General features: G+C 48.2%; 1 protein-coding gene across 1 annotated transcript in view; it reads left to right on the plus strand.

Moving 5' to 3' along the window:
* The window catches only part of wdfy3 (WD repeat and FYVE domain containing 3), a 99,189-nt gene that overhangs the window by 46,497 nt on the left and 28,006 nt on the right, over positions 1–24,686 (plus strand). Inside the window, exons 18-38 of the mRNA XM_070833309.1 lie at positions 599–836; positions 5,885–5,985; positions 9,085–9,170; positions 9,554–9,734; positions 10,635–10,819; positions 11,835–12,066; positions 12,155–12,315; positions 14,003–14,114; positions 14,206–14,396; positions 14,573–14,725; positions 15,030–15,107; positions 15,439–15,596; positions 15,698–15,792; positions 16,001–16,121; positions 16,367–16,584; positions 18,359–18,555; positions 18,765–18,899; positions 20,953–21,132; positions 21,650–21,883; positions 22,750–22,849; positions 23,335–23,495. Coding sequence (XP_070689410.1) covers positions 599–836; positions 5,885–5,985; positions 9,085–9,170; positions 9,554–9,734; positions 10,635–10,819; positions 11,835–12,066; positions 12,155–12,315; positions 14,003–14,114; positions 14,206–14,396; positions 14,573–14,725; positions 15,030–15,107; positions 15,439–15,596; positions 15,698–15,792; positions 16,001–16,121; positions 16,367–16,584; positions 18,359–18,555; positions 18,765–18,899; positions 20,953–21,132; positions 21,650–21,883; positions 22,750–22,849; positions 23,335–23,495 — 3,317 coding nt within the window. The remainder of the gene's footprint in view (positions 1–598; positions 837–5,884; positions 5,986–9,084; positions 9,171–9,553; positions 9,735–10,634; positions 10,820–11,834; positions 12,067–12,154; positions 12,316–14,002; positions 14,115–14,205; positions 14,397–14,572; positions 14,726–15,029; positions 15,108–15,438; positions 15,597–15,697; positions 15,793–16,000; positions 16,122–16,366; positions 16,585–18,358; positions 18,556–18,764; positions 18,900–20,952; positions 21,133–21,649; positions 21,884–22,749; positions 22,850–23,334; positions 23,496–24,686) is intronic.

Raw genomic sequence — 24,686 nt, forward strand, 5'->3', positions numbered from 1 at the left:
TGTATAATCGTGTGTGGGCGCAGCGGCCCGCCGTGTCCCCCCCCCAGCCGAGAGAGGATATTTAGTCCCAACTAATTACTGCTCTTTACGAGTCCCTGCTGTCGGTGCTCACGGCGCCTGACTCTGCCAGGAGGGAGATCATCTGGGAGGTAGTCCTTCAGCAGAGGGTAAAATACTCCACCTTAACCCAGGACTGTGTTCTGTTGTGGTCCCTCTGGGACGGTGAAGACAGCTGTGTCAGTTTACATCAGCTGTTAGCCGGAGTTTAAGAGTCCGACCCCGATAGTGTGTGTGTGTGTCAGTGTGTAGTGGAGGTCTATAGTGTGTGTGTGTGCTAGTTAGTCAGTGTGTCAGTGTGTAGTGGAGGTCTATAGTGTGTGTGTGTGCTAGTTAGTCAGTGTGTCAGTGTGTAGTGGAGGTCTATAGTGTGTGTGTGCTAGTTAGTCAGTGTGTCAGTGTGTAGTGGAGGTCTATAGTGTGTGTGTGTGTTAGTGTGTGTGTTCAGGACGTCCTGCTTCATCCTGTCGGGGCTCCTTTCTTAATAACCAGCTGCTCTGTGGTTCCTCCTGACCTGCCTCTTTCCTTCCTGACTTCACAGACAGCATGACCACGTCCATGGAGGGCTTCGGCCCCGACAGCGTCTTCGCCACGCCGGCCGAGGACAACGGCCAGTATCGAATCAGCCGCAGCCTGGTGCGCTCCGCCGAGGGCAGCACCGTGCCCCTCACCCGAGTTAAGTGCCTGGTGTCCATGACAACGCCCCACGACATCCGCCTGCACGGGTCGGCCGTCACACCTGCGTTTGTGGAGTTTGACTCCTCGCTGGAGGGCTTCGGGTTAGTCGCCACGAACACACGATGAGTATGATGTTCAGTGTCCCCCACACGGCCCCTAAAGCCTGGTGGACTTCACTAAACTACCATTTTCAAACCTGGGCCTTGTTTTCACATAGTTTGGTGTCGAAAGTGTTGGAACTGATCCAGTAGATCACCTATTTGATCCTTTTGGTTTAACCACAAACAGCCGTTATATCGCTCTCTGCACACACACCAGACTACATTCACTAAAACAGGGATTTTATTTTAGAGAATTTTAGAGAACAGGACTCAGGAGCTGCTGGTGCCTCTATTGGCTACTTTGATTGTGTTATTGTTTGACTTGTTTGTTTTAAAGAGTTAATTCTGAGTCACACCAGCAACTCCTGCATTCTGTGAGCTTAAATTGCTGTTTTTGTCAATGGAGTCTGGTTGATGACACTCTGAGCCTGTCAGTGGATCAAACAAGCTCTTTTAGTGGACCTACTGTGATCAGGTGCAGTTGTCCCAAAGGATCACGTTGCAGCCATTGCAGCCCGTTTGGTGTCTGCTGGCTGAGGTGATCTACTGGACCAGTTCCAACACTTTTACTACCTACCAGTCACTCAGACACCAGGATGTGTAGAAAGGGGTCCAGGTTTAAAAACATTGGAGTCATCCTTTAAGTTCCAGTCTTAAAAAACACACTTATTTCAACAGAGAGAATGTAAATGTTGTGAAATGTCACATCATGCAAAGCGTTTGTTCTCTTTTATCCACTTGGGAACAGAAAAACAAACTGAAATACACAAACACCCTCTCAGTGTTACTACTGCACCACCTCTGCCAGTGTTTTCCCGTAGACACTTCCAGCAGACACAGAGCTACGTGCACATTCACCTGTTGGGAGTTGTGTTTCAGTCCATCTGATCGATCCAAGTCTCCTTTTAGCTCTGCTTTGGTCTCCTCCAAACCCTGAGACAAGCGTCCAGCTCTCCAGCTACAAGTGAACTGTGTCTGTGTGACGTCTGGTGCTTTAACACCGAGCTGAGAGCCGAGGAGCTCGGCTGCACTGACGGCTGATTCTCTGTTCGTGACACCTGGTGGTTTGATCCTTTTGTTAAAACGAGGAAAATGAAAGAGCTGTGAGTGAAAGAGTGTTTGATGAGGGTGTAAACTGCCCCTCAGGCCCCTCTGATGTGTTTCCTTCAGAGCCACAATTCATTACATGCTTTAAAAAATGCTGTTGCAGCCACAGATGATGCCACTTCTCTCTAAATCTCCCTGGTTGTGGATCCATTTTCCTCAGCAGCGACACGCTCCTCAGGGCGCCGCGTGTGGTTTTTCTTCTCCACTGAACAGGTTGTGTGTTTGTGTGTTTGCTCTGTACCTCTGAGCGGCACCTTGCAGCCGCCTCAGCTGGAGACCACCAGCGCATACAAATAGGCTCATTTTCCGCCTTTTCTGTCATCCGACTGCCCGTCGGCTCTACGTGTTGTACGTTAGCGCCGCAGCGAGCGTTGGGGTCAGTGGAAGTGATGGCGGTGTGGCCGTGGGATGTGACCTTGGCGATTTGCCCGCACGCTTTTAGCAACACATACATGACACATGCACACATGTTCGGCTGACACAGAATAAACAACAGGAAGTGTTATATTCTTCATTAATATTCATTAACACTCCAGTTTAAGAAAAAGGTCGTTGTAGACGTTTCAGTCAGTTTTACGGCAAAATGCCAAACGTTACTTCCTGTGACTGTCTGACTGAATCACTACTAGGCATCAAGTTGATTGGGATTATGTTTATATATGTGTAATATGCTGTTGTCTGACAGCATTAAGGAAAGGATCCCTACAGAGAGAGACCTGGAAGATCTTTTTGGTTTAACCACAAACAGCTGTTATATCGCTCTCTGCACACACACCAGACTACATTCACTAAAACAGGGATTTTATTTAGCAGAACACAGCAGTTGCTGGTCTAGTTACTGTGACTTTAGTGTTTTAACACATTTGTTTGAAATCCAAATTAAATCTTTAAAACACCAAAGTCACTCAGTAACACAAACAAACTAACTGATGGAGGCAGCAGCAGATCAGCAGCTCCTGTGTCCTGTTCTCTAAAATCCATGTTTTAGTGAATGTAGTCTGGTGTGTGTGCAGAAATAGGCCCAGGTTTAAAGATACCTGAGCTCTCCTTTATGATTATTTTGTCAAGCTGCTCTTATTAGCTAATATGAATATACACACAGAGTTTACTGGTCTATCTGCTCAGATGTTGGACAGAACAGGCTCCTCCACCCACTGATCTTGTTTCCTGGTCCGTCATTTCTCAGCTTTCCTGTTTCATTTACCCAGAAGAGCCAATTTGACTCGTCGCTGCAGCAGCAGCCGCCTCAGAATAGAACATGGAGTTTCTCCTGAAAACACAGCAGAGCAGCAGCACACAGGCGTCGAGGCACTGGCCCACTTTCTGCTCAGCATACACACACACACACACACACACACACAGGCTACCCCTCCTTTCCCTCCCATCTGTCACCATGAAATATTGATGCCCCCTTCTTCTATTAGGAATCACACATACATGCACATATCCACCCTCGACATGCTCACACACACACACACACACACACACACACACACACACACACACACACACTCTCCTCACAAGGGACGAGGACGGACGAATTTAAAAGCCCTGCATCTCATTCTGACTGAGAAAAGAAGAATTAGCATAACAAGCTGGTGAAATCCGCTAGTGTTTTACTTTTCTTGTGTGTGTTTAACCCAGTCGGGGTGGGGACTACCGTGGGGCTCTTCTGAAGCAGCAGGGCGGCGCTCTCGTCTGACAGGCTGCCTGTTAAACACAGCGTCCGTCTGCCCTTCAGAAGTGTCCTTGAATTAGTCATCGAGTCCCTGACGGCTTCAGGGACGCCGTCTCGTGGCCGACCCTGACCTCTGACCTTCCCGTCCAGCAGGAGAAACAAAAAAAAAACACACACAGAAAAACCAGGTCAAGGCGTCTGTTTGAAAATATTTAATTTATGAAGAGCTAAACAAAAAGATCTTGTAGTAGGTAGATTACATGCAGGGCTGCAGCTCCCAGTGTGTGTTATCATGGATTTATGGAGTCTAAGCAAAATAAAAAAGGCGTTAAACGGAGGGAAGCAGTAAATTCTGAGGTTTGAGAAGCTGAAACCAGGGAATGAGTTTTACTTAATAAACAACTCAAAGAAAAAGGCAGGCCAGACCATAATCTTTGTTTTTCTTCCTGTCAATAAATCCCATTAAAAAACCAAAAGAATGAGTCAATCACACCAACACACACCACAGAGCTCCATTGTTCTCCTAAAACTATTAAAAACACATTTCAGAGCCACATGTTGCACACACACACACACACACACACACACACACACACACACACACACACACACACGCACACAAACAACCCCCCAAATGTGGTGAGCTCCAGTATTTTTAATCCCCGGCTCTATTTGCACATATATGTCTAAATGACTGATAGGTTGACTTGGAAGATCCTTCTTGTTTAACCACAAACAGCTCTTATATCGCTCTCTGCAAACACCAGACTCCATTGACAAAAACAGTCATTTTGAATTGCAGAACACAGGAGCTGCTGGACTACAGCTGCCTCCATCTGTTGATTTGTTTGTGTTACTGTGTGACTTTGGAGTCATAAAGGATTAATCTGGATCCAAACTAACCCTTTAAGACTCCAGAGCCACACAGAGTCCCAAACAACCTTCCTTGTTCTGTTACCTAAAATCCCTGTTTTAGTGAATGTAGTCTGGTGTGTGTGCTGTTTGTGGTTAAACCAAAAGGATCTTCCAGGTCTCTCTCTGTAGGGATCCTTTCCATGATGCTGTCACACACTTAGAATAACACTCTGAGCCTGTCAGTGGATCAAACAAGCTCTTTTAGTGGACCTACTGTGATCAGGTGCAGTTGTCCCAAAGGATCACGTTGCAGCCATTGCAGCCCGTTTGGTGGCTGCTGGCTGAGGTGATCTACTGGACCAGTTCCAACACTTTTACTACCTACCAGTCACTCAGACACCAGGATGTGGACACAGAGGACCAGGGTTAAAAACACCGGAGTTCTCCTTTAATCAGCTTATTGTTTCTGCATCAGTTATTTGAGCTTTGCTGTTCTGGTGCAGAGATCTTTGTCTCAGATTGAGTTTCTCCTGTTTTCATGTTAGATGACAGGAGGAGCCCTCTCTTTTCCTCCCACTTCTCCTGAATTATTGCTGCAGTTTTCCCTCCCAGAGAGAATTACGTAAGAAAAATGACTCGTCTGGCTCTCTTTTAGATTCTGTTTGGTTTTTTTCAGTGGAAAACACTGAAAACGTGACGAGCACTATCACTATGAGAGGAATTCATCGACAGTTCGTAGCAGAAGCAGCACGTCATCAGTCCGTCCTCTAGTCCTGGTCCAGGTCGAGCCGCCTCGGCCCCCTTCACACATTCTTTGGCCTTTTTGTGTCTCAATAATCCCCTTGTTCCCCGGTTCACATCCCAGAGCAGCAGTGTTCCTCAGCGCTGGTTCAGGATGATTAGAGAGGAGAAAATAGCAGCCTCACCAAGGGGCAGTGAGTCAGCAGAACAGAACGCCAACACACCAGCCAAATCCTCTGTTATTTGGAGGAGTGATTGTCAGTCTTTGTCCACCGGAGACGTCCTTGAACAGACGTCACACTTCAATGTTTATCAGAGCGAATAAAGAGCCACGTACTGGAGGCTTTCAAACCCTTCATGTTTGATGTTTCTCTGCAGTTAATTGCCACGTTATCATCAGCATTAGCACCGACGTAAGCTAAAGCACAAGGAGACACAACTGTGTGAAACACCAGGCTGAACGTGTGCTTTCATCCCACCTCGATCCTGCTCTCATGGATTATTCATCCTGGAGTATTCGGGCCGGTGGATTTCCATATGAGAACAAAAAGCTGCTGCGTCTCCAGACTCTGTAGGACTGCAGCAGTGAAATCTCTGTTCCACTAACCACACATGTGAGCAGACGACATGTCCAGTGTCACTAATCTGTCCTCTGTCCCCCGTCCAGGTGCCTGTTCCTGCCCAGCCTGGCGCCCCACAACGCCCCCACCAACAACACCAACACCTCGGGGGTGAGCGACGGAGCCGTGCTGAGCGGGATGGGGACAGGTGAGTGTCGCTGGCTGCTACAGGTGGACACACACTCATTCACGCTAAACAGACCCCGACAGGAGCAGCAGGATGAATAATGACTCCACTCGCTGCTCATTATCCCACTCGTTACTCGGCTTTGTACTGACGAGAGCAACAATTTGGCTCTAAACACGAACTTAACGACCATTTTATTGATTTAAAAATGACACGATGGCTTCTGCTAGCAGAACGCTGCAACTGACCAATCAGCTTAGGAGCATGGAGCCGCTGCTGCGTTCAGGTGCTCCTCTGATCGGCCCCTCTCCTGGTGTGTTCAGGAACATGCAGAGAAGCTCCAGAGAAGATGTGTCGTATTTTATGGCTTAGATTATTTCTAGATTATTAGTCATGCTAAAAACTGATTTTTCTAATAAAGCTGGACACACACAGTGTTTACAGGTTTAGAAAAGACTAGTTCACACTAACAGACTGGATTCAGCAGACTTTAGTACGACGACTGAAAGACGCTGAACAGCTGCTCCTGATGACGGATCACAGACCAACTGAAGCCGACTGAACGCGTCAAACTCTAATGCATCAATTTGTTGTTTGCCAACTGCCAATAAAACTAGAAGAAGAAGAAGAAGTAAACAAACATGGACGACAGTCGGCTCGCTGCTGCTTCTGTCTGACCAAGAAGAAAAAATGGGTTTCGATCATCGTTGTTTCGATATTCCCGCTACTTCCTGTTGTCTTCTGATGCTACTTCCTGTGTCCCGCCCTCTCTTTTTCATTGGCTGTTGGCCACGTGTGTGCAGTTGGGTCGGTTTGATTGACAGCTCCTGAGGTCTGAGGTCTGTTCCCCTCACACACTTAACTGGTGCAGACTGGTGCAGACTTTGCCCAACTGGGAATCGTTGGTAAAATCTGGCAAAACCTCTTGCAGTGTGTCCCCAGAATTAATAACAGAATCTGTTCCAATCAGGAACTCATGTTTCTGTTTACAAAAAACAAAGATCCTTAATTTGAAGGCATCACTAACTAGTTTCAGGACTAGACTAACATGTAAACTAGCTGTTAGCATCAGCCTGCAAAGCTAGCTGGTTAGCTCAGTTGGTCCTTTGGTGTAATAACGCTTTATATTCTGGTTGGGGGGGGGGGGGGGGTAATATAATGTGGGGCAACACTGCTGATATTCTAATTCTCTTCTTGACTCCCTGGTTCAGAATAAACAGGGAGCCCTTAAGATAAATCCACTCCAGGCAGGAGGAGTTAATGACTTACTGGGGGCAAGTCGAGGAAAATCAGGAATTTATTAGAAAGAAATGAAGTGAAAGTTATTTTTTTACGAGTCACACACACACACACACACAGATACACACACACACAGATACACACACACACAGATACACACACACACAGAAACAGCGTTATTGCTGCGTTGCTCTAAATGTTTTGTGTTTTTTTATGAGTTAGGTAACTTGACATCAGTGTGTGAATACTAATGAGACAGTTAGTGTGACAGCAGACTGTAGGCAACAATAGCTGTGTGTGTGTGTGTGTGTGTGTGTGTGTGTGTGTGTGTGTGTGTGTGTGTGTGTGTGTGTGTGTGTGTGTGTGTGTGTGTGTGTGTGTGTGTGTGTGTGTGTGTGTGTGTCACATTAAACTAGAGAGCAACGAAGACGTTTTCTGCACGGAGACGCTCCACTCCTCCACTTGGCAAACGTACACACCGTCCAGGCTGCACAATAGGAAGCTGCTGGGAGCGTTTTGAGTCGATGATTAGCGGTGACAGCGTGTTGACGAGCGACTCTTTGGATTGTTGGCGCTTTGCAGTTTCTCCAGAGCGGAGAGCGTTACATAACTGCTCCAAGTATTCTAATAGCAGGCTGGGATCAACCACCGACCAGCAGCAGAGAGATCCATCCTGTCACCAGCAAACTCTTAGTCAGCAAAATTAGTGTTTTCCTGCCCCGTGGTATTAAAGGGTAGCTCCCCTCTTTCTACCCATGATCCTCTCTGTCCACATCCTGGTGTCTGAGTGACTGGTAGGTAGTAAAAGTGTTGGAACTGGTCCAGTAGATCACCTCAGCCAGCAGACACCAAACGGGCTGCAATGGCTGCAACGTGATCCTTTGGGACAACTGCACCTGATCACAGTAGGTCCACTAAAAGAGCTTGTTTGATCCACTGACAGGCTCAGAGTGTTATTCTAAGTGTGTGACAGCATCATGGAAAGGATCCCTACAGAGAGAGACCTGGAAGATCCTTTTGGTTTAACCACAAACAGCTGTTCTATCGCTCTCTGGGACTTTGAATGACAACAAACACCAAACAAACTTCCTGATAAAGCAGCAATGTTCTGTGTCCTGTGAGGGTAGATCACTGCTGAGGTGATCTACTGGACCAGTTCCAACACTTTTACTACCCACCAGTCACTCAGACACCAGGATGTGTGTAAAGGGCCAAAGGATAACAACCCTTTAACATGTTCATCACTGATGTGCAAGTGTGTGAAACATGTTTTTTACTTCAGTAGATCAGCTGACCCCCCCCCCCCCCCATCTAATCCGTTCACCTGTGTGTGTGTGTGTGTGTGTGTGTGTGTGTGACATCAGGTTTCTTAGTCTTAATGAAGCACAGCTATAGTCCTCCTCCCTTTTCTCCCTCTTTCATCTCCCCTTACTCCCTCTTTTTCCTCTTTCTCCCCCTTCTATTCCTCCTTCTCTTCATCCTTCTCCTCCTCTTCCTCCTCTTACTCCCTCTTTCTCTCTCTCCTTCCTCTCCTTTGTCTGTTTACCCATTCATCTGCTCCCCCCCCCCTCCTCCTCCCCTCCTCCCCCCCAGTCTAACTCTATTTATAGCCCCCGCTCTCTCCTCCCTCATTTCTCCTTGTCACTCACATTTTCCTTTTCTCCAACCCTCCATCTCTTTCTCTCTCTCATCCCTCTCTCTATTGTCTATTTACTCCCCCCTCCCCTTCCTGTGTCACCTCATCAGTCTCCTCCCCCCTCCCTCCCTATCTGACCCGTATCCGTGGAGCTCGTCGGTCAGGATCTCCTCTGATGTGAGGGAAATCCGGCGTGTTGCTCCTCGCCGGGTGTCATCACGCCGTCTTTGTTCGTTACATCACAGGAGTCGACGTCAGCAGCACCGATCAGAGCCGAAGTAACCGGACCAACGGCGCTCAGCTGGTCGGCTGGTTACTTCTTCCTAGTCAGGTGACCTGTGGAGTGGAGACAGCAAAGATCGTACATGACAAAAACACCTAAGAAGGCATCATAATCATTATTATTATGATTAAAAAAAGACTGATCACTAAAATAGATCCTAGAATAAAAAGTTTTCAGTGCGTCTAGAAGTGATTCTTTCTGAGAAGTTTGATGGAGACGTCCCAACAGCCGACGGTCCTGCAGGTTCTGGTGGTTCACTTCCTGCTGTGGAGTAGAAAGTGATGTGATGGACAGACAGACAGCAGCTGCACCTGTCTTACCTCTGCCCCCCCCCTTCTCCCCCTCCTCTCTCTTCTCCACTTGCAGGTGACTCTCCTGGTTCCCTGCGCTGTCGGTGCCTCAGCTAACCCACCCCCCAGCCCACCCGTCAGGCCCCCCCCCCCCCCCCCGGCGCCCCTGCTGGCCCCGGCCCCCCGAGGCCCCCCCCGCTCGGCCCGCCCCCGCCCCCCCCCGGTCGCCCACAGCCCTACGTCCGCCTGCCTCGCTCGGTGCTGTCCGCCAAAGACCGCCTGCTCACCGTCTCCACCAAGGAGGAGCTGCTGCAGACCTACTGTGAGACAACCTTTATTACAACATTTAGACGTTAGAAAAGTAGAAATGAACGGCAGCTTAGCTCAGTTTGGGTTTGGACCGGACAACAGTGGACAGTACATTTTCAAACCAGGGTCCTGTCTGTACATATTCTGGTGTCTGAATGACTGGTAGGTACTAAAAGTGTCAGATAAAGCATCATGGAAAGGATCCCTACAGAGAGAGACCTGGAAGATCCTTTTGGTTTAACCACAAACAGCACACACACCAGACTACATTCACCAAAACAGGGATTTTACACAGGAGTTCCTAGTCTACCATCACCTTGATCAGTTAGTTTGCTTGTGTTACTGATACACAGATGTTGTGTTGACTCCATCTGTTTAGTTGTGTGACTGGTATCACACAATAATGCAAACAAGCTAACAGATCAAGGCAGCAGCTCCTGAGTTCTGTTCTCTAAAATCCCTGTTTTAGTGAATGTAGTCTGGTGTGTGTGCTGTTTGTGGTTAAACCAAAAGGATCTTCCAGGTCTCTCTCTGTAGGGATCCTTTCCATGATGCTGTCACACACTTAGAGTAACACAGCCTGTCTACTGGACACCAGGATATAGACAGAAAGGACCAGGGTTAGAAAGACCCTCCTGTAGTATATTCAGTATATTTGGTTTGGTTCAGTGCTTATTATCATTTTAAAATCTGCTTTTGTTGTGTGTGTGATGACGCAGTATTATACAGTGCATGTTTAAAATATGTTTCACTGTCTCGTTAAGATGGTTGGGGGCAAAAAGCAGTGCACATGGGGTGTTAAAATGGTAAAAATGGCACGTCTGTAACGCCTTATGAAGCCGTCCCTTATGGGATTTCAGTCAGATTCTCACGTCTGACTCATCGATGTCTCCCCCTCCCTCCCCCATTCAAGCAGCGGACGAGTCCAGCGAGGAGGCCTCCTTCTATGAGATCCTGCCCTGCTGCGCTCGCTTCCGCTGCGGCGAGCTGATCGCTGAGGGCCAGTGGCACCACCTGGTGCTGGTCATGAGCAAAGGCATGCTGAAGAACAGCATGGCCACGCTGTACATCGACGGCCAGCTGATCAACACCGTCAAGGTAAAGACGTGACCGACCGAATGATCGGAAAAAAACATCATCATCACTCCACCAGTCACCTGTGTGCAGTTTATAGAGTCCCAAACGAGGGCTGCAGCTTCAGAAAGTGGTTTATCCATCAATAATTTCTTGTAGTTTAGTCTGGATGATGTCAAAACATCTGTTTTTAAAGATGACTGCTATATAAAGTGAGTGTAGATTCATTCTCTGCAGACACACCAGACTCCATTCACAAAAACAGTGATTTTAGCTGTCAGAACACAGGAGCTGCTGCCTCGATTGGTTTGTCTGATTATGTTATTGTGTCACTTTGGTGTTTTAAACAGTCACTTTGGATCCAATAAAATATCTGTGTAACACACAATAACACAAACAAAGCAACCAATCGAGGCAGCAGTAGACCTGTACCTCCTGTGCTATGTGGGGTAAACTTGGTGTTTTTGTCAATGGAGTCTGGTATTTTTGAAGAGCACGATATAACTGCTGTTTTTGGCTAAGCAAAAAGGATCTTCCAGGTCTATCTCTTCAGGGATCCTTTCCATAATATTGTCACTGTCAGTGATCTACTGGACCAATTCCAAAGCTTCATGTACATGTTAGTCATTGTGTCCAAACAGGGCAGCAGTCAGCAGTCAGCAGCTTGTGATGTGGCTCGTTGTGGTTTAGTGACTTCAGATTCCCCTCAGATTAGAGAACAGACCGCAAGTCTCAGCTTCCTCTCAGTGCCGCTGATAACACCGGCTTCATTTCCTGCTGAGGTCGTCATGCAGGAACGTGATGCTGCTCACATGAATCTCGCGTGTGTGTGTGTGTGTGTGTGTGTGTGTGTATGTGTGTGTGTGTGTGTGTGTGTGTGTGTGTGTGTGTGTGTGTGTGTGTGTGTGTGTGAGAGAGAGAGAGTGTACTGGAGGTTGTGTTGTTCGTCCCCTGTGACTAAGGGGGGGGGGGTTAAGTCTATAGTCCTTTAGATGCTCTTCATAGCAAACTGAAGACGAATCTCCCCCCCCCCCCCCAGCTTCACTACATCCACAGCGCACCAGGCGGCTCCGGCTCCACCAACCCCCCCGTGGTGAGCACTGTGTACGGGTATGTGGGGACTCCGCCCGCCCAGCGGCAGCTCTCCAGCCTGGTGTGGCGTCTGGGGCCCAGCCACTTCCTGGAGGAGGTCCTGCCCGCCGCCAGCGTCGCCGCCATCTACGAGCTGGGACCCAACTACGTGGGCAGCTTCCAGGCCGTGTACCTGCCCTGTGAGTGCTTCCCTCTGCAGCCTCATCTCTTCATGTTCAGGTCCCCTTTCATCTTAACGCCCCCCCATCTGTCGTTTCGCTGTCCCAGGTAAAGACTCTAAGACGGAGGTAGCGCCGACCTCCCCGGTGGCGTTGGTGCCGGAGGAGAAGGTGTCCTTCAGCCTCTACGCGCTCTCTGTCTCTACTCTCACTGTGGCCAAGATCAGGAAAGTCTACAACAAGCTGGACAGCAAAGCCATCGCCAAACAGGTGAGACGCAGCCCCGCCCCCTCAGAGTCACGGCCAATCAAAGCCTTGGTGGGGAGAGTTTGTCAGTAGGGAGCGTGTCACTAGTGGACACTTTACCTCACAGACACAAAGTAAAGCAGCAGATCAGAGAGATGGAGGATCACAGCTGAATGTTTTTATAGGAATAAATCACATCGGCTCCGTTTCCAAACACGCTAATGTTCATCTATTGTTCTGAAAATGTCGATTTCCTGAATAAGATCTGGTTCATGTAAACATCAGAATCTGAGTTTACAAGAAACACGAGGAAACATGACGCCACCCAGTGTGCAGGAGTGTAACAGCACGTCACTCCCACCCTGAGTGAGCCAGCTTCAGCTTCAGCTTCAGCTTCAGCTTCAGCTTCAGCTTCAGCTAGGTCTGTAAGCTAGCTGTTGGGACACCAGCGCTGTCAGCGTGGACGTGCTGAGCTGACGGGTGGTCACCATCCAAGGATGCAGTGCTGCCGTGATAGAAACCGCTTCCCTGCTTTCTCTGTGTGCTTTGAAAGGCGGCGAGTTACTGCACGGCGGCGTGAAAACCACTTCACTCTGAATGTGGTGTTTCCGTTTGACCTCTGTGTTAACAAAGCAAGCAGCCGACAGTCTGCAGGGCTGCAGGTAGAGCTGCTGCCCACAGATCTGCTCAGAGGGACGAGCACAGCGACTGCACAAATATCACGAGTGAAGAAGGGGGTTGGAGGAGAGGGAGAACTACTCTGGACACAGCTGCATGCAAACGGGAATGTTAGTGGAATATTCCAGTTCTCAGCAGGAATATTGTCTTTTTCAGAATCAGGGAAAAAAAACAGAATATTTATCTTTAAAACACAGTTAAAAGATAATTATGGGATAAAAACACATTCAGAGATGTGCACCTTTATTCTGGAGACACGACTGAGCTCAGAAACGGCTCCTTCATGTTTTTGGTGCCGACTCTGAGCAAAGTTTGCAGAAAATAAAATAAACTGATCTTAAATAATAGATAAACACACTCACAAAGGTTCTGTAGCTCATTCTCTATTTATAAACACACACACACACACACACACACTCAGGTGCATGTTGGTGTGCAAAGGTCAGAGTCACTCAACAGAGAATAAAGAGTCGATCTACCTGCAGGTTCAGTAGCTCACACACTCTGAGCTGTGTGTGTGTGTGTGTGTGAGCTCCAGATGAGCCCCCCCCCTCCGTCCTTATCTCTCTCCCCACCTGTCAAGCTGTTCCCCAGCCTGCTCCTCTCTCCCCACTAAGCCTGGGGAGTAACCGGTGAAGAAGTGCCGAGGCAGCGTTTTGGTTTTCTAAAAACACAGGCTGCAGTGTTATCTCTTCCTCCTCGTTAAAACCAGAGCTCTGACACACAAAGACGGCCATTACAGCTTCTCACACCTTCTTCGCTCGCTAAATTGGCCGTCGTGTTAAAAACTGGATGAACTGAGCTCCATAAAGAAATGCAGTGTTATTTCTACCTTTGGTTTCATTCTTACTGCTCAAACAACCACATCCACCACGGCAGTAGTGCAATAAAGACTAGACTAGACTAGAGAGACTATAGAGAGACTAGAGAGAGACTATATAGGATAGATTTGAGAACGACAGATGAGACCATCATGCAAGTATCTGTGTGTGTGTTGGGATGTCTGTGCTAACCCCTCCCCCTTCCTCTTAAGCTCGCCGTGTCCTCTCATGAAAACGCCACTCCTGTCAAGCTGATCCACAACGCCGCCGGCCACCTCAACGGGCCGGCGCGCACCGTCGGAGCCGCAGTCATCGGATATCTAGGTAAATCTGGTCTGAACAGTTTCCTCAGCGGCTCTTAAAGCTGCAGCTCCACCTAAGGGTGATTCACCTTTGCTTCTTTTTACCCCTGCAGGGGTCCGAGCCTTCGTAGCCAAACCTGTGGCCACCAACCTGCAGTATGTGGGTGGGGCGGCGGCCATCTTGGGCTTGGTCGCCATGGCGTCGGATGTGGAGGGGCTCTATGCGGCTGTCAAAGCTTTGGTGTGCGTCGTGAAAAGCAACCCGCTGGCCAGCAAGGAGATGGAGCGCATTAAAGGCTACCAGGTGAGGCCCACTAGTAAAAGTGTTGGAACTGGTCCAGTAGATCACCTCAGCCAGCAGCCACCAAACTGCCGTGTGTTTTAAAGGGTTAGTCCTCCTCCTGTTAATGTGGACGACGACCAAAGAGAAGGGTGACATTTAGAGCGTGCCTGAAGTGTTAAAGTGTCTCTGTGCTGCAGCTGCTGGCCATGCTGCTGAAGAAGAAGCGCTCGCTGCTCAACAGCCACATCCTCCACCTCACCTTCTCCCTGGTGGGGACGGTGGACAGCGGCCACGAGACCTCCATCATCCCCAACTCCACCGCCTTCCAGGACCTGCTCTGTGACTTCGAGGTGAGGGCCCGGGGGGGTCGAACGCATGCCAGTAAACGCTCTGTCAAATAAAGTATTTAGATTCTGTGTCACAGTTCAGCGGTTTTGGCCGCCGATCGGCCGCGAGCACCTCGTTGACCGAAGCTCCCGCAGCACCAGCGGCTGTGTTTGGGACGTCCTGGCTGCTGTGGGGAGAGCGTTAGTGTTGAACCTTGGAGGAACCGGGCCTCTGTGTGCCAACACGCCGCCGCTCCCTGCCAGCAGTTTGTGCTGCCAAACCCAACTAGTGTCTGCGAGGTCTCAGTCTGCTCCTTCTGCTCCGCAGGTGTGGCTCCACGCGCCCTACGAGCTCCATCTGTCCCTGTTTGAGCATTTCATCGAGCTGCTGACGGAGTCCAGGCAAGTGGCCCTGAATACAACATAAATAGTGAATCACAGTGAATCAACTCGTGACATCTTATCAGGATCAATGTGGGATGAAAGAATAATAGAAATACACCTGCACACTGTTACTATCACGTTACTAACAAAACAAAAAACATTGATCAATTTGTGATTTATTTTTCTTTTACTAAATCTCTAATCTTGGTCAGTCTATATCCCCCCCCCTGCCCCCCCCTGCTCTGTGTTATTATGTTTATTATGTGTATGTCATGTTATCATGGACCTATATGATACTATGTTCCCAGCATGGCAGCTAAACTCTGCTCTGACCTTCTGTGTCCAACAGCGAGGCGGCTAAAAATGTCAAACTGCTGAGGGAGTTCCAGCTGGTCCCCCGACTGCTGCTGACCCTCAGAGACACCTCGCTGTCCCAGCCGACCGTCGGCGCCATCAGCAACGTGCTCAGCCTGCTGCTGCAGGGCTTCCCCAACCCCTACGACCTGCTGCGGTAAAACACCTGCCACCTGCAGCCAGCTTCTGGTCTCCCTGTCCCTGTCCCTGCCCCCCCCCCCTCAAAAGGTAACGTCCGCTTTGTTCTTCACCTCTCAGGTTTGGACAGTTCATCTCGTCCACCCTCCCCACGTTCGCCGTGTGTGAGAAGTTTGCCGTCATGGAAATAAATAACGAGGAGAAGATCGATGGAGGTAAATGTCATGACATGATGTCTGGTTCATGTGGCTGCTGGTTTATGGTGGAGAAAAGGAAGTCGACTGATGTGTGATGTGTTGGTTTTTAGAAGTATGTCCCATATTTATCCCGTATATGTGTGTGAACGTGTCTCTAGTTTCTGGTTATGATTCAGTTCTCTGTTAGAGAATCACTGAGCACACAAACATCTGACCGTCTCTGCAGGTAACGACGATGACTTCGGCGGCCTCCTGTCAGCCAACCTCATCCTGCTGAGAAACCGACTGCTGGACAACCTGCTCAGACTGCTCTTCACCACCAAAGAGAAGTGCTCCGTCAACGCCCAGTAAGACCGCCTGCTATAAAACAATCAGAGTTCGGTGCCCCGCCCTGCCTGAAAGCTCGTGGAAAGACCCTGTGTTTGTGTTTGACCCTGAAATGTATCCTCCGCCGAGCACTTCTGATGTCTGAAGGCTGAAGAAACCTTCTCAGCACTGAAGCCAAGCTGCTGCATGTCAGATGTTGTGAGAGTGATGAAACAATAATTAAAGACGCAGACCGTCAGTTTACCCGTTTGCCCCCCCCCTGCAGGGCGTGTGAGGAGCTGGTGCGGACGCTGGGCTTCGATTGGCTCCTGATGTTCATGGAGGAGCACATTCACTCGAGCACGGTCACGGTGGCGCTGTGGATCCTGGTGGTGCTGCTCTCCAACCAGTCCATCCTCAACCGCTTCAAAGAGGGCCTGTGTGGGGGGGGCTGGCTGGACCACACCGACTCGGTCCTGACCAATAAGATCGGCACGGTGCTGGGTGAGTGTGGTGGGGGGGGGCAGGTTATTAGCCAACACCTGGAAGAAGATATTAAGCTGGATTTATGGACTTGGAGGCAACTGTCTACGGACGTGTGTTTGATTTTCGGGGCGGTTTAAGTCTCTGACCGTGAACGCCGACATTCCTGGCGGTCAGAAGCAGTGATGACGTGCAGTGTGTGTGTGTGTGTGTGTGTGTGTGTGTGTGTGTGTGTGTGTGTGTGTGTGTGTGTTGTAATGCAGACACCTCTCCTCACTCTGGCAACGCTTTCTGCCGGAGTTGGCCTTCGTTCAGTAAACAGAAAGCTGCACAGTTTGTGCGCCGCACAGCCAAGGGTTCGTCCTCTCAGGTTTTTTTTGCCTCCCTGCCCCCCCCCCTGCTGCTGCTGCGACCACAGCCCCCCAGCCTCCCCTCTCCACGGAGCTCAATGGTCTTCAACCTCGTCAATTTGGGCACCTGACAACACAGCATTATTGGGAGTGTTTGTGTAACAATTCAGATTTTATTTTCTCTTTTTTTTCTCTTTTAATTATTCTCTGTACACATTGAAGACTAGAATGAAGAATATGCTCACAGATTTTCTCTTCCTTTAACTGCCGTACAGCCTCAGCAGACTGAGGCATCCTTCCAGCCTGCAGGTTGAGAACCACTGACCTCGCTGAGTAGTGACATGGCCCAACTAAACTACCTCTGCTGTGCTCTCAGGTTGAAGCTTTTAGGAGTTCCAGCTCAAGCAAATCCTTATCTTTTAAAGGGTAACTCCTGTATTTTTAACCCTGGTCCTCTGTGTCCACATCCTGGTGTCTGAGTGACTGGTAGGTAGTAAAAGTGTTGGAACTGGTCCAGTAGATCACCTCAGCCAGAACTGGTCCAGTAGATCACCTCAGCCAGCAGCCACCAAACGGGCTGCAATGGCTGCAACGTGATCCTTTGGGACAACTGCACCTGATCACAGTAGGTCCACTAAAAGAGCTTGTTTGATCCACTGACAGGCTCAGAGTGTTATTCTAAGTGTGTGACAGCATCATGGAAAGGATCCCTACAGAGAGAGACCTGGAAGATCCTTTTGGTTTAACCACAAACAGCACACACACCAGACTACATTCACTAAAACAGGGATTTTAGAGAACAGGACACAGGAGCTGCTGCTCTGCTGCTGCCTCCATCAGTCAGTGTGTTTGTGTCATTGAGGACTACACAAATAGTGTTTAATCTGAATTAACCCTTTAGACACCAAAGTCACACAGTTACACAAACCAACTGAAGCAACTGAAATGAACCAGTTGCTCTGATAAAATCCCTGTTTTAGTGAATGTAGTCTGGTGTGTGTGCTGTTTGTGGTTAAACCAAAAGGATCTTCCAGGTCTCTCTCTGTAGGGATCCTTTCCATGATGCTGTCACACACTTAGAATAACACCGATCAAACAAGCTCTTTTAGTGGACCTACTGTGATCAGGTGAGGTGATCTACTGGACCTATCAGTCAGGTTTAAAAATACTGGAGCTCTCCTTGAGGTTATTTTGTTAGAGCTCAGTTTTCACTTTGAATCCTGCCTGATTAGCTCGGTTAGCAGATTACTGCCCTAAATTATTACTGTTACCTCCTGCTGAGTAGACCAGCCCATCAAACCCCAAACCAGGTAGAGCAGCTGTACTCAGAGGTACCTGTAGGTGCTCTAGTCAGAGGGTGGAGCCAGTAAAGCCACCTGTCTACCTTCAAGCTGTGTTCCTCACATTCACTCCTCCCACAACTCCTCACCCCCCTCCCTCTCTAGGCTTCAACGTGGGTCGCAGTGCCGGCGGACGCTCCACACTCAGAGAGATCAACAGGGACGCTTGCCACTTCCCAGGATTCCCTGTGCTGCAGACGCTGCTGCCCAAACACACCAACGTGCCGGAGCTGTACTTCCTGCTCATGGCTCTGTTCCTGCAGCAGCCCGTCACCGAGCTGCCGGACAGCCTGCAGGTACATGTTAGTATACCCGACCTTTCTTCTTCTTCTACTCACACTAACTCATGAAATGCTGAAGAGTTGGAGCTAAAGTAAAACACATGATACTTGTAAAGCAACACGTAGGTGGACAAACACACACAGCATGCAGCTTGTTTAAATGTGGTGATGCATGTGGTGTTATGTAGTGTGTATATTACTCCAGTGTGTGTGTGTGTTTGTCCTCTCAGTTTGACCTGGACTCCATCTGGACCTTCATCTTTGGCATGCCGGCCTCCAGTGCGACCGTCGTGGGCTCCATTCACAACGTGTACACCGAGGCCGCCTTCCTGCTGCTGGCCATGCTGCGCAGCATGCTCAACCTGGTGAGAGGGGGAAACACAGGGCTGTCAGATGGTCCTTTTAAAAGGAGAACTTTAGAATGACTAAATGACTGGTAGGTGGTAAAAGTGTTTAACCACAAACAGCTGTTATATCGCTCTCTGCACACACACCAGACTACATTCACTAAAACAGGGATTTTACACAGGAGTTGATGGTCTACTGCTGCTTTGATCGGATAGTTTGTTTGTGTTCTTGTGTTACTTTGGTGTTTTAAAGGGTCAGTTTGGTTCCAATACAGTGCTTGTGAAACACGCAATAACACAAACAAACTAATGGAACAAAGCAGCGGTAGACCAGGAACTTCTGTGTTCATTGGGGTAAAATCCCTGTTTTAGTGAATGTAGTCTGGTGTGTGTGCTGTTTGTGGTTAAACCAAAAGGATCTTCCAGGTCTCTCTCTGTAGGGATCCTTTCCATGATGCTGTCACACACTTAGAATAACACTCTGAGCCTGTCAGTGGATCAAACAAGCTCTTTTAGTGGACCTACTGTGATCAGGTGCAGTTGTCCCAAAGGATCACGTTGCAGCCATTGCATTACCTACCAGTCATTTTAATCCCATAATATGTCAAAAATAATGAGATAGGGTTTAAAAATCCTGCAGTTATCCTTTAAGTCCATCTTTATTGTCATAACAGAATTAAAAGATAATCATTGTGGAGAAGACAGATGTCACAGTCTAATCTAAAATGCCCAAACAGGATCCAGCTGCTTAGTTGAGCTTTAAGAGGAACCTCTCTCTCCAGAATCTGACCTATTAGATCCAGCACCTTTTCCCAAAAGCAGGTGAGCTCAGAGAGCACATGTTCCAGAAAACCCTGGTACGTGTGTGAGAGTTTCCTCGTGTCCATCAGTCCTTTTTAAGTGGCTCTTGATGGAGGATTTCCCTGCTGCTGCTGCTGCCTGGGGTCTGTACAGGTGTCGTCTTAAGCTCCGTTAATCCAGCAGAAATGTGCACACGCTGTTTTCATCCTCGTCCACGCTGCCACACCGGAGGCCTCTCAGAGCTCACCGCTGGTTCCTGAGACACTTGACTGCACCACACATACAGCAGGAGTTCAGTTAATTCACCGCATCGTTAATGTGAACTGGCTGATTTCCTTTTACGTTTTGAATCATATACTCGACAAATACAAGTTACTCACTCAGATTTGATTAGTTTTCTCAGCTTAGAACCTTTTTATAGATGTTCAGTGTGATCTGACCAAAGATTTATACCACAGTGTATTTTCTTTTATATCACTGTGCCTTTTCAGTCAATCCACAATATCAGGGAACACATTTAAGACTGTTGACTACGAGAATGAGCTGAAGTGTCGGGCCGACTGACCACCGAGCCCCAACCGCCAGGGAGGAGATCTCCCTGTGTGTGTGTGTGTGTGTGTGTGTGTGTGTGTGTGTGTGTGTGTGTGTGTGTGTGTGTGTGTGTGTGTGTGTGTGTGTGTGTGTGTGTGTGTGCTCATCACGGCGATGACAGTGATTTAAAATCCATGTGGAGGCAGAACGTAACACCGGTGACGGTGAAGAAACCGATGTACTGCCCACCCCTCAGAGGAACGCAGAGTGTCGTCCAAATGACAAAAATATTGCCTCTGAGTTTGAGTTGTGACCACAGACTGTTTGAAAGAAGAGGACGTGACAGCAGCTGCTGCTTTGAAGCCTCCAGTTTGGCGATTTGGTCGTCTGATTGGATGGAAGTCAATGAGAAAAAAGACTTCTCTCCTGATTCATCAGCTCAGTGAACAGTTTCTGCTCTCAGTCTCTAGTTAACAGTCTTCTTCAGCACAGCAGGACGTTCATTTAGTAAAATATCTTCTTCTGGCTACAAAACCAAAATGGCGACGCCCATGAAGCCAGACTTTAGGCTTCACAAACCAGTGGGTGCTGTCATGGCGGCCACATTCACCTCCTTTATACAGTCTGTGTTTGTGACACCTGTCTGTCTGTCTGTCTGTCTGTCGTCATGAGGCTCATTCACTGCTTCTCCATGTGTTGTTTGGTGGTTTGACTTGTTCTCTTGTGCGTCTCTCTCCAGCCGTGGCAGTCGGAGGAGGAGGGCTCCTGGCTGAGGGAGTACCCGGTCACCCTCATGCAGTTCTTTAGGTATCTGTACCACAACGTGCCCGACCTGGCCCCCATGTGGCACAGCCCCGAGTTCCTCTGCGCTCTGGCAGCAACCGTCTTCCCCTTCAACATCAGGCCTTACTCTGAGATGGTGAGGCTGCACATGTTTTCTCTCAACGACACTGAAGCCGACTCACTTCCTGCACCAGCGACAGGAAATCATTACAGCTGACCTTCATCATCACTTCACCTCCGTCCACACAAATCTGGTGTCTCCAGACTTTAAAATCAAATGCATGAGGAGTTTCTGTTCCAGGACTGAAGGAATGGGTCTGAAATCAGTTTTAAAAGAAAAAAATCTCATTACCAGAGCAAGTAATCACAGGTATTGATCAGAAACCCTATTAACCCGCTGCAGATATACTGTGATTCTCTCCTCTGGGGCAGTAAAAGCTGTGATTTACTGCTCCCTTTGTGATCTCCTTGTAATCCTGACTGCTGCAGTTTGAAGTCCAAAGAATGTGGCGCTGCAGTTTTTCTCAGAACCAAATGTGTTCTTAGACAGTTTAGACAGTTTACATGGTTTGCAGAGTGTAAAGACACTGAATCATCAGTTATATGTGAGTAGATCGATAAATGATCCCTCTCCCTCCGTCCGTCTGTTCCAGGTCACTGATTTGGACGACGAGGCCGGTTCTCCCACCGAGGAGTTCAAGGCCTTCGCCGGGGACTCCGGTATGAACCGCAGTCAGTCCGAGTACTGTAACGTGGGCTCCAAGACGTCCCTGACCAACCACCCAGCCAAAAAGTACGTCTTCGACTTCATGAGGGTCCTAATCATGGACAACCTCTGCATGACCCCGGCCAGCAAGCAGACGCCCATCATCGACCTGCTGCTGGAGGTGAGGAGATCACACCAGATCAATGATCCACAGAGCACCTAAACTAACAGATATTCAACTATAATTCTGTATATCTGTAAAGGAGAACTGAAATATCAAAGCTATGTGTACATATGTTGACTGGGAAGTGCAAAAAGGGCTGGAGTCGGTCGAGCAGATCAGTTGTAGCCACTGACAGGCTCAGAGTGTTATTCTAAGTGTGTGACAGCATCATGGAAAGGATCCCTACAGAGAGAGACCTGGAAGATCCTTTTGGTTTAACCACAAACAGCACACACACCAGACTACATTCACTAAAACAGGGATTTTAGCTCACAGGACACAGGAGCTGCTGCTTTGCTGCTGCCTCCATTAGTCAGTTTGTTAGTGTTATTGTGTGTTACACTGATATTGTGCTGGATCCAAACTAATCCTTTAATACACCGAAGTCACACAATAACACAAACAAACTAACTGATGGAGGCAGCAGTAGACCAGCAGCTCCTGTGTCCTGTTCGCTAAAATCCCTGTTTTTGTGAATGTAGTCTGGTGTGTGTGCAGAGAGCGATATAACGGCTGTTTGTGGTTAAACCAAAAGGATCTTCCAGGTCCACGTTTGGTGGCTGCTGGCTGAGGTCATCTACTGGACCAGTTCCAACACTTTTAATACCTACCAGTCATTCAGACACCAGGATGTGTCGACGTAGAGCCTAGGTGTAAAAGCATCAGAATGACCCTTTAATAGCAGCACACTTTAGATCAGCCGCACTGCAGCAGACTTCAGTTCTGTATTTGAAGTGAGAACAAACCCACAGGCTTGTTTACCCATCAGAGCTCTAAATAAATAATGGTCCTAAATGTGTGTGTGTCTTGTTTCCCGATCCCAGGCCTCCCCGGAGCGATCCACCAGGACTCAGCAGAAGGAGTTTCAGTCCAACATCCTGGACGGCGTCATGGAGCACCTTCTGGCTGCTGATGTGCTTCTAGGTCAGAACGAACTCTCTGCCGCTCACACGGAGCGATTAAACCCCCCCAGATCGTTTCCTCGTGCCTCTCACCGATGCTTCAGCCTTAACAGTCCTCTGCAAGCCCCCGCTGATCAGTCTAACAGTATTTGGCCACAGCGGCTGTTGACAGAAATAGCCGATGATGAGGCAGAAAATGGGCGGAGGAGTTTGGTGCAGGACAGCTTGGCTGTGGTGGCCATGAGTCAGCAAATCAGTCGGCAGAACAGCACGCATCTTCATTTTAGATGGCTGCTTGTGTTATATTTAGTCTAAACAGTCCGATGACACAAATTAGATACAGATGCACTTGAATCAGAAGGTGTATTTATTATAATGATGTCCTTTTAGCACCGCTGACCTCAGCACATCATCTGTAACACAATCAAAATACTAACTAGTGACATTGACTTGATTTTTATGAGTAAGTAAACGGCAGCTTCCCCGTGTGACCCTGTCTCCCTCCAGGTGAAGACGCCTCTCTGCCCCTCAGCAGCGGCGGCAGCTATCAGATCCTGGTCAACAACGTCTTCTACTTCACCCAGCGGGTGGTGGACAAGCTGTGGCAGGGCATGTTCAACAAGGACTCCAAGCTGGTGGTGGACTTCATCGTGCAGCTCATCGGACAGGTACAAACCTCAGACCGCATTCAAAACCTCCTTTAAGGTATTTTTACCGGGAGACGCACAAAGACACCAAAGCACTGGAGACAGACGTCCTTATCAGATTATAGATCTTTAGATAAAACTGTGCTGTGTCAACCACAAGGAAGTTTTATTTAGCACAGATTTTGGTTTCCCTCTTGTGGACAAAAGCAGCAGTTTTCCCTGGAATTAAGTGTTGAAATGATCTTATTCTGCCTCACTTTGCCCGGTAACAACAGCTAGCATTAGCTATACTCTGCTAACATTATCTAAATCAGGGGTCACCAACCTTTTAGAAACTGAGAGCTACTTCATGGTACTGAGTCAGACGAAGGGCTACCAGTTTGTCACACTGCTCTGAAATAACTAATGAGCTCAGTTTGCCTTTAGTTATATATTATTATTAATGATTAATGATACTCATCTATGTGAAGACACTGATCACGTTAATGAACAAATCTGCGGTATTTTTAACAAAATTATATCTGTTTACATTTCATGAAGACACTTTTGAATTGAACACAATTAAAAATCAATATTTTTATTTAACGTTGCCATGACACCGCCATGTTGCCCCTGACAACATCTGGTATCTGTTTGAAAATGTGGAGCTCTAAACGAGGCTTCGGCTGCTTGTTGGGATTTTTCCTCCGGCCTGGTGAAAACAGACTGCTGCTTACCCAAAGCTGCCTTCAGCTCACGGGCTGTTTCTGCCCGTAGCTTCCCGGTGGGCAGTTAGCATGCTAGTTAGCATGGCAGTTAGCATGCTAGTTAGCTCTGTGACCCGTAGTGAAGTGTCTCTCCACATTGAGCCGCTTTGTCGTCGCCCCGCAAATGAGACACACGCAGTTTTCTTTCACAGTAGTAACAAAGAACTCTTCCTCCCATTCACTGTGAAAATGATGAGCTTTCTTTCTTGTTTCTGCCATGTTTTTTGGGTTAGAAACCACATTCAGCTCCATCATCTCCGCTGCGCCCGCTAGCTTACTCTGCACGAGCACCACAGTTTTGTCATGCGCACAACACTGAACTTTGACCTTTGACCTGGAAGAGGTCAGAGTTCACCTAAAACTATCTAAACTAATTCTTTTATTTTTAAGATATTGTCATTTTCAAATCTATATAAATGCAAGTGTGATTAAAAAAAGAATAGCAACAGAAAAAAATAAAATTTTA

Source organism: Pempheris klunzingeri, chromosome 7, assembly GCF_042242105.1.
Source record: "Pempheris klunzingeri isolate RE-2024b chromosome 7, fPemKlu1.hap1, whole genome shotgun sequence".
NCBI lineage: Eukaryota > Metazoa > Chordata > Actinopteri > Acropomatiformes > Pempheridae > Pempheris > Pempheris klunzingeri.